This window comes from Lolium rigidum, chromosome 3 (assembly GCF_022539505.1).
Source record: "Lolium rigidum isolate FL_2022 chromosome 3, APGP_CSIRO_Lrig_0.1, whole genome shotgun sequence".
Taxonomy (NCBI): Eukaryota; Viridiplantae; Streptophyta; class Magnoliopsida; order Poales; family Poaceae; genus Lolium; species Lolium rigidum.
The window spans coordinates 389,441,754-389,451,340 of record NC_061510.1 but is presented as its reverse complement, the minus strand read 5'-3'; the positions used below and the strand labels follow the sequence as shown (position 1 = coordinate 389,451,340).

Sequence of the window (9,587 nt, the reverse complement as noted above, 5' to 3'; positions counted from 1 at the left end):
AAATGTGGCGGCAGTGAGCTGATGGGGACAATAGTCAAGTCATTGATGTACCTTGACACAATATATTATCCCCAATATACTTCTTTCCGTTCCTTGAAAATGTATCGCTGTAGGTTAGAAAGACGCAAATCTTGCCCTGTAGCTAATTAATTTTGTATCTGCTCAACTGAAAGAAATAGATAGGAAATGGTTAAGAAATCAAATATATGGAGCAGTATTGTGTAGGTTAATGAACTTTAATCAAGCGCTCGATATTATTTTCCAAGAAAATGAAAATCAACTCCTTCCTCTTGCTACCCAATTCACTCGAAACTGCGATATTATAGTCATCAAGAGAAGGAATCTTTCTCAAACAAAAAAACTCACTTTGAGCAAGGCTTTAAAACAAACATCTGGTGGTAAAACCTGCACACATCCGCCAACCTCCATATATCCATGCTTAATTCATCTCAGATCTTAGGGGGGAATAACAAATCACTGAACTCAGACCGAGATATTAAATACATCTACAAGAGGGGTGCTGCTGGTAGGCTACCTTGGCATCACGTCACCACCAAAGAGCCAGAAAAATGAGCTCACATGCAGAGACTAACCAGCAGGTAGGAAGATGGGGAAAAAGACCAGCTTTTTTGGCGACCTGTGCAGCGCAGATCTGCAGTTCTTCTCTGCCTTGTCCAGCAGTTGTTAAGGGAGTAGAAGTAAACGAGGTGGGGGAGATCTCGAGCCCCAGCAGCTGTAGACAGAGAAAGCGATGAAACCAAGGTTCATATTGGCTAACAGAATATATTATTGCAACGATAAAACCAAGGTTCATACAGTTTCATATTTTCCTCTAGCAAACTCTTTGCAATATAATCTGATTATAGCAGAAGCGAAAGATATTGCACATACCAAGTATTGGTGGCTCCATAGCATAAACCCAGAATGTAAAACAAAGTGCAAGATAGAATTGGCACCAAATAAGTACCCGGAACAAATGCAGCAGATATACTATCTTGGACCCAAATCTGAAACAGCATATAATATGTGTATATAGCACTGTTGTGACGAAGCCAAACATATCAATACTCTCGAGATACAACGCCACCAACAGTATAGTAACACAATAGCAAAAGGAACGAACTGTGAAGACTTTCTTTTTTAAGTCTATTTTATTGAGGATAGGCCTCTCACATACTGAAGTATCAATTCAGCATCAATTTTCAAAGATTTCAAGTTGCCGAGGAAAATAAGATTACACATATAAATTCAAAGTGTGTGCTCCCCAACCACCTGTATTTCTCAGACCTGATGTAGGTTCATACAGTTTCATATTTTCCTCTAGCAAACTCTTTGCAATATAATCTGATTATAGCAGAAGCGAAAGATATTGCACATACCAAGTATTGGTGGCTCCATAGCATAAACCCAGAATGTAAAACAAAGTGCAAGATAGAATTGGCACCAAATAAGTACCGGAACAAATGCAGCAGATATACTATCTTGGACCCAAATCTGAAACAGCATATAATATGTGTATATAGCACTGTTGTGACGAAGCCAAACATATCAATACTCTCGAGATACAGCGCCACCAACAGTATAGTAACACAATAGCAAAAGGAACGAACTGTGAAGACTTTCTTTTTTAAGTCTATTTTAAATTGCAGTTTAATACACAGTTACTCCAAAAATACCATTCAATTATAGTGATTGTTGAGGATAGGCCTCTCACATACTGAAGTATCAATTCAGCATCAATTTTCAAAGATTTCAAGTTGCCGAGGAAAATAAGATTACACATATAAATTCAAAGTGTGTGCTCCCCAACCACCTGTATTTCTCAGACCTGATGTCAATATCAGCCACCAAACCTGAATTTTAGTTGAAATAGCCAGATCCAGCAACCACAGAAGTTTCATTGGCATTAGACTTTGCCGATCCCATGGTTGTATACGTACCTCAGATAACTGACAGTAAACCCCTCTCCCCTTGCACTATGGTGCAGATCTCCATGCCTGCTGCTGACCTGTGAAACGAGAGAATTTATGTCAACTCCATTTGAAACTGGCATGGAACATATATTATGTGCCTCAAAGTACATGATGACCTCTGATAATGGTGAACAAAGCGTATGAAATTTCACTTGCACATCTGAAATTTTCTGTCTGTATAGATGAAATTACAAACTATATAAATATAAAATGTAAAGCAGGAATTAACTAACATATGAAAGGTCTTGTTTTGACTGCATAGATTCAACAATGGAATGATTGAAAGGGCTCACCTTAGATGGAGTCGATTTGAAAGCACTCTTTGTGCCAAAGCAAACCCGACACGAAACTGCAACCAAAAACACAATGTATCATAGACCATAGGCATCTGCATAGTAAGCACAATCAAGCATTAGCAGTCAGGTACTACTCACTCCCACAAATGATCCAAAATATATTATAAACTAAAGTATACAAACTAAGTTTCCTTGATTCATCTGCTATTGATATCTTCACGATCACTATTTATATTTCCAACACCATAAAGTGAAGCGTAAAAACCAGTATGCGAGAAGCAGTACTAAAAATATTACCAACATAGCACACATGGCCTAATTAACATAATCAGGAAGCAGAGAGGCAGCACAACTACCTTGAAGGTGCAGGACCCATCTGCCGCCGCCGACGACTCCCCGAGCTGCAGAACATGCCGTTGTCTGCCCCCAACCAACACCAGCCGATGTCACCGGCACACAAAATATATGTTATTTTCAGTAAATTAATGTGTCAGCTCACATCACACAGCAACCATAAGATGCATGCTTGGACAGGAGAAACAAGTATGGTAAAAAGATGCTACTCCTAGTCATTATTGTTTACCACGCAACCAATCTAGAGGCAAAAAAGCGAGATAGATTAAACAAAACTGAAAATAACTACAAAGAATATCAGTATTCAATTTGGTGAACATGCGAAGAAAATTAAATTTGAGGGTAGACCAATGTAGCTGAAACTACAAATTATATAAGTATAAATTAATGGCAGAATTGATTGTCATATGAAAGGTCCTGGTTTCACTCAGCAGCTTAAAAAGCGGAGGGACTGAAAGGGCTCACCTCAGAGCAGCCAAGCAGAGGGCTTGATCTGTAAGCACTCTATGTGGCAAAGCAAACCCGGTAACGAAACTGCAATCAAAACACAACAATTATAGACCATAGGCATCTGAATAGCGAGCAAAATCAAGCATTGGCCTCTTTTTGGCAGTTCGGCCTTTTTAATTTTAAGATTAACATTCAGAGAAAACAAGCAACCTCACGAGAGGGCGCACATATTTGAGAAATAGCATATGGAGTTGGAAAGAGTACATGAGAATAAACAGGGAAAAGAGAGAAGAGGATGAGCATACCTGGGGCAGCAATGGAGTCCACGAAGGCCAGTGGTGGTTGTTGTCGCTCTCGGTGAATCTCCTAGACATCCAAACTCCACCATCGTCTCATCCGCCTCCGTCGCGCTCGTCAGTCATCCTCCACGCCGCCGCCCATCTCACGGACGCGCTCCAGGACCTGCTCCCACCCGACATCGCGCCATCCAATTCATCCAATATTAGGCCTGACTATGCAACACGATAGATGAATCCACCACATAACATTAGACAAATAATGATGATGCAACAAAATCTCTAAATGAGCCACAATCCCGTTATTCCAACTACATCTAATTCTTACAGTAATCAGTCATGGACTTTAATTTATAAACTTTAATAAGCCAATTCTACAACCAACCTATATTCTGAAAATCACCCATTGATAGAAATAGAGAGGATGCTGCAGGTAGGCACAGTCACCAAAGATGACGGAACAATCCCTACTCGAGCTCATTGCAGATCCTTCAAAGCCTGCCGCTGCACATATATAAAAAGGGAAAAGACCAAATCAGCTCAACAGATTCACCAAACAATCGACAAGTAAAAATCAAGAAACGGAAACCAGCAGCAGCACAAGAAGGCTCTGAACAAAAGAAGGTGCCTCCCTTGAACGACAAGAGAAGTGCGCCTGGCTTGAATGTGTACCTGTGCTGATGGCCGATGGGCGCCGCCGCTGCAGGTTTCTTGACCGCATCACTAGGAACTTTTGACTCGCGGGAGTGTTACTATCAGGTGTCCATGGGAATAGAGGTGCTAGACATGCAGCGGCTCAAATGCTTTGTCAAGTTTTCAGTGGCTACAACACTTTGGTGTCTGAACCTGTAATCACTGAATTTCAACAAATGAACCCAGGCAGCCAAATTTCTCTTATTCTGATCATTGCCAAGAGGAAATATATTTCAAAAGTGAAGCTAATCAACACTCAAAAATTACATGGGATCCTAAGAAAAGAATAACTATTGTGATATTGTATAATTAGGAAATACACTCACGATTATAAGCATATGATTATGATTATGAGCAAGCATCAGGAAATTCCATCTGGTATCTAACTGAAACCCCTATGCATACTGACGCTAATATACACGCACTTAATTCTGTTTGGTTCAGATTTGGTCAGCCCAGAATTTGCAAACAGGGGAATACAGGAGCTATAAATCCTAAACAAACACATGTATCCAGAATTAACAATTGCACAACAGAAGCCACCTAGGTAGCAGTGGTCGCCGGAGGGAAAGATTCCAGAGGAAGTACTTCAACGTATCTTGAGCTCCTATTGTGCAACAGGGGAACAACAAATTCGTAATTCGTCAGATAACCTCGCCGCCTAGGTAGCAGAGGTCGCTGGAGGGAAAGATTCCAGAGGGGCCCGAGGGTGGTTACCTGCGCCGTTGGAGCCGACGAGGAGGCAGCGCTCACCGGCTTCGAGGGAGAAGCAGACGTCCTCGATGAGCGGCAGCGCTCCAGAGCGCCGGCTTCTCCTCGCCGTCGGGGAGCAGATCGAGCTGCGCTGCTCGAAGATCCAGCTAGGCGGCATGGTGGAAAGTCCCCCGCGCTCTCCCCCGACGGCCTGCACCAGCTCCACGGCCTCTCCATGCCCGAACTCGACGCCGCACTCTGGCCACGCACAAGGTCGCCGCCGCCAGCTTGGCGCGCATCGCGTGCCACCGCTGCTGCCGCGTCCAGCAGCCGCCGTCGCTCAACGCGCGGTCCCTGCCGCCGCCGGCTCCCGCATCAAGCGACGTTGGCAGGGGAATCGGAGCCGGGGATGCGCCGTCGCCGCTGCCAGTCGATGCGCCGTCGCCGCTGCCAGTCGATGCGCCGTCGCCGCTTCTGGTCTCCCCCGCGCAAGATCCTCTTCGCGTCGCCGCCAAACCACCGCTGCGCTAGCACCGCATCCACCACACCACCGCGTTTCCGCCCGGACCAGCATCGCGCGTCAACCACACCGCTGCACATCCGCCAGGCATGGCGAGGGAGAGCGCACGAGGAGACGGCGATGGCGGCGCGGGAGGGAGAGGAATGGGAGAGCCGGGGGATTGGAGGAGGCGGCTGATTGGGGGCGGAGTGGATTGGGGAGGAGGAGAGGAGGTGCGGGACGTCATCTAGGTTTTCACCCATCCAGGAAAACGAAGGCGACGCGAAATGCTGCCGTATCTGTCTCTTGCTGGCGGCCCCGCACGCTTTCGGGCCCGAGTGTCATAGACTTGCTTCGAAGACAAATGAGTGAGAAAAAAATCACCACATCCGACAGTCAGAGTGAAAAGCGGGGTGGGCAATTCTACTGTCGCAGTGAAACGCGCGGACACGATCGATTTGCCCCTCTCAGGTGCCTTGGTTGGCCGGGTAGTGTAGGGACATTTATAGAAGGAATTCGTGGCCCGACCCAGATAGACGCAGCCGGTCAATTTTGTGACTGAAATACATGGGGCCACTAAAGATACACTCAGAATTAAAAAGAAAAGAAAAGGGTGAGAAAAGGAGGGAAACCCAGCCGTTCAGTCCAAAATTTCCCGAAAATACTTGTGGAGGGAAACTGAAACGAGGTACTCGAACACTCCACTTTCCTTCGACCCCACACTACACCCCAAGCCCCAAAACATTTAATTCACTGTGCCACTTACAGCTGTACCCCTCGTCTCGTCTGTAACTCCTCCCTTTTCACCTCCCTCCTCCGCTCTCATCCCCTCCCACAAATCAAAGCGCACCGCGCCAAGAGAATACGAGGCGGCCAGCACAAGAAGCAGCGGCCATGGACGCCTACGAGGCCACCAAGGTGGTGTTCGCCAGGGTTCAGGAGCTCGTCGACCCGGACCTCGCCTCCAAGATCATGGGCGCGCTGCTCACCCAGGACAAGAGCGAGGAGGACATGATCCGCCTCGCCTTCGGCCCCGAGCACCTCCTCCACTCCGTCGTCGCCAGGGAGCGCGCCGACCTCCTCGCCCGCACCAACCCCTCCTCCCCGCCCGCCTCCTGGGGTATGGCGCCCGGCGATGTCGACGCCGGCCACCCCTTCTCCGCCGCCAGCGACCCGTTCTACCCCGACGACGGGTACGGCTGCTGGTCCCCGACCAGCGGCGGGCACCGCCGGAGCTTCTCCCTCAGCGACGCCGACGGCGGGTGGAAGCCGTGCCAGTACTTCGCGCGGGGGTTCTGCAAGAACGGCTCCGCCTGCCGCTTCCTGCACGGCCTCCCCGACGACGTCGCCGAGCAGGAGATGGCGGTCATGCGCGCCAAGGCCGCCGCTGTCGCCGCCGCGCGGGCGCAAATGATGCCCCCCGCCTTCGCCTTCTCGCCGTCTCCGCCCAAAGGCCTCGGCTTCCTCCTCCTCCAGCAGCAGCAGCAGCAGAGCGAGTCCCAAAGGTGACACCTTTTTAATCCCCACAATCAAAGATTCCATTTTCTCTTGTCATTTTGCCGTGCGGATTACTGATGGTACTTCCTGCTCCAGGGCGGCGGCCATGCTGCTCGCCGCCGGCGACGATATGCACAGGTTCGCGCTCCGCTCGCCCCGGATGGACCGCGCCGACCTCTCCAACAGCCACGGCGCGCGGCAGATCTACCTCACCTTCCCCGCCGACTCCAGCTTCACCGAGGAGGACGTGTCCAGCTACTTCAGGTACGCAAAACGCCGCCTTTGCTGCGTATTCGGCCTCTCTGTTCTGCTCTAATGGCGATCGATCGGTACTCGCGCGAGCAGCATGTACGGGCCGGTGCAGGACGTGCGCATCCCGCACCAGCCGAAACGCATGTTCGGCTTCGTCTCCTTCCTCTACCCGGAGACGGTGCGCCTCGTCCTCGCCAAGGGCAACCCGCACTTCGTCTGCGACGCCAGGGTCCTCGTCAAGCCCTACAAGGAGAAGGGCAAGGTCCCTGACAGGTTCAGGCACAGCGGCGGCCTCTCTCCTCACCACCGTGACTTCGCCGCCGCCGGCCTGCTCGACTCCAGGGATCCCTTCGACCTCCAGCAGCCGCAGATCGGTGAGCATCTGAACCACCCTACCTAATGAATTAGTGCATTTTCGTCGTAGATTTGTGTTCTAACGAGCTCTTCATTGCCATTGCCAGGGCAGAGGATGCTATACGGGAGCATGGCCGGCCACGAGGCGGCCTTCCTGAGGAGGAAGCTGGAGGAGCAGCAGGAGTCGGCCGAGCTGCAGCGTGCCATCGAGCTCCAGAACCGCCGGTTCATGGGGATGCAGCTGCTCGATCTCAAGAGCAGGGGCCACCACATCCTCGGCTCCCCCGTGGGCTCACCAGGCGACGGCAATGACGGCTGCTTCAGTGGGAACGGCAATGGCGTGCACCATTTTGAGAACAACATTCAAGGTTCAGTTTTTGAAGTGTCTTGATACGTTCTTGCAAATGCACTGTGTTCAAAGCCTCATTCATCTATTCGCAAAAAATAAAAGCCTCATTCATCATCATGACTTGCATGTTTGCAGATAACAGCACTGGCCTTGTCATGGGCACATCTGCTGCTGCTGCTTCTGCCATTGGTAAAGACGGGAGGCAGGAGCAGCAGTATGAGGAGGAGGAGGGTGGTGGTGATGGCAATGGTGGCAGTCCCAAGCAGGCAGTCAACTCTGGGGAAGAGGGGAGGAGGGAATCTGGTCCTGGTGCAGCAGCTGCAACCAATGTTGTTTGTGGATACCAAGAAAGGTAATACTCCAGGATATCTGTAATCCTAAAATATTTTAGTATTAAATGGCTACCCTCGGTTGGATGTCCGCGCGATATTCGAAATGCATATTTTTACTTAAAACATGTAAATTTTGAAGACCATACTATAACATGTACTACCTCGCTTGTGTCGCAGCTTGTCTACATATATCTACACGCATTGCAATGTTCAGAAATATCTTATCCAGACAAATCAGCTGACACTTCTTTTGAAACAGAGGAAATATCATACAGCAAGTAAAAGTGCTAATCAAATCATTTAGGCATCAAATTTGGCAAGTGAAGTATTACAACATGCATACACAGTAGTAATATATGCTAATCACATCATTTTCTTTATCCTAACAAAATTTGCTTTCAAAAACCACTGCAAAAAGGAAGTAGAGCTATAGGCTTTTAGCTAGGGTGCTAATCAGTCTCTCTTGATTAGTACTAGTACTTAGAAGCGGGTCCAAAGGGGACCCCACCTAATGACTAGTAGTATCAAGTGTTAAGCAGTTACTTGTTCTTTTTCTGTGGGGCTCTACCCTATCCGTGGTTGGTTGATTGATGTGTGTATGTGCGTCTCTTGCTGTTTGAATTGTAGTGGCATGGAGCACAACCTGCCTGATAGCCCCTTTGCTTCCCCCACCAGTGCTGCTGCTGCTGAGCAGCAGACAGCTCACACTGGTAACATCAGCAGCTCCCACCCGGTGGCCTTGTCTCTGTTCCCCTCTGCTAAACCTCTCTACAGCTCTTGCTTCTCCCAAGTGCCCAGGTGATCAAATCAAACAAACCTTCAAGACCTCACTTCAGTTAGTTCAGTCCCATGTTAATAGAACATCATTAGCTGCATTAGCATGTGCCGTTCTTACATTTATGTGATTTTTAGTAAATTGTTGCAGTCATGTGAGATGTTTTGCTTGTGTACTTGTCTTTCTTCTTCAGGTTCTCATCTGGGCATGGAGCCATTGGGCTGTGAATAGGGCAGGAAAAGGGCCCTCATCACATCAGCTAAGGGTAAGTGTCAACAGCAACCCTGTAACAATCATTCACTCAATCATGACGGATGGATATGATAGGAAAATTACCCTCCCTGATGTCTGTGATGCTTTTTTTTTATTATGCAGGTCATGACCCCATCAAGTGGAAGTAGAAAACAAAGGAAAAAACTTTAACAAAGTCTAGGTGTATCTTCAGTTCAGAGAGAGGGACAGCAGCAACTCAACAACAACAGCAACAGATTAAGAAAGGAAACAAGTCAGTCCTAGGTTGTCTTTAGCTCTAGGCCTTTCAGTAGTAGTATAAATAATACCAGTCGTTTTAATTAGTACTTGATCCTGGGAAGAGTCGAGCAGAACAAGTGAAAAGTGATGCCACCGTCATGCATATATAACTGCATGCTGTATGCTCGACTCAGTGATCTGGTTGTAATGGATCTCAGTTTGGTGATAAATACTAGTATACCGTAGCTAATCCTTGACATCTTTAGCAGCCAGGTCTTGTTACTTGATGCATAGACACCCAAA

The 9,587-nt window shown here is 48.1% G+C and overlaps 1 protein-coding gene and 1 long non-coding RNA gene across 2 annotated transcripts; one reads left to right on the top strand and one right to left on the bottom strand.

Moving 5' to 3' along the window:
• Window positions 1–1,960: 1,960 nt before the first annotated feature.
• Window positions 1,961–2,875, bottom strand: LOC124700766. Its single transcript, XR_007001824.1, has 4 exons — window positions 2,626–2,875; window positions 2,267–2,322; window positions 2,090–2,147; window positions 1,961–2,008 (listed from the first exon to the last, which is right to left on the bottom strand). It is a non-coding gene; the product is annotated as an uncharacterized LOC124700766 (long non-coding RNA).
• Window positions 2,876–6,148: 3,273 nt separating this feature from the next.
• Window positions 6,149–9,040, top strand: LOC124700765 (zinc finger CCCH domain-containing protein 53-like). Its single transcript, XM_047232841.1, has 7 exons — window positions 6,149–6,759; window positions 6,848–7,015; window positions 7,097–7,377; window positions 7,465–7,725; window positions 7,842–8,058; window positions 8,666–8,836; window positions 9,007–9,040. The coding sequence occupies exons 1-7, from the start codon at window positions 6,149–6,151 to the stop codon at window positions 9,038–9,040; spliced, it is 1,743 nt and encodes a 580-aa protein (XP_047088797.1).
• The last annotated feature ends 547 nt before the right edge of the window (window positions 9,041–9,587 follow it).

Bases quoted from the DNA above. Each gene is read 5' to 3' on its own strand.
- LOC124700765 (XM_047232841.1), top strand. From the start codon at position 6,149: ATGGACGCCTACGAGGCCACCAAGGTGGTGTTCGCCAGGGTTCAGGAG. The intron at 6,760-6,847 runs GTGACACCTTTT...TTCCTGCTCCAG, and splicing joins CAGCAGAGCGAGTCCCAAAG to GGCGGCGGCCATGCTGCTCG. The intron at 7,016-7,096 runs GTACGCAAAACG...TCGCGCGAGCAG, and splicing joins GACGTGTCCAGCTACTTCAG to CATGTACGGGCCGGTGCAGG.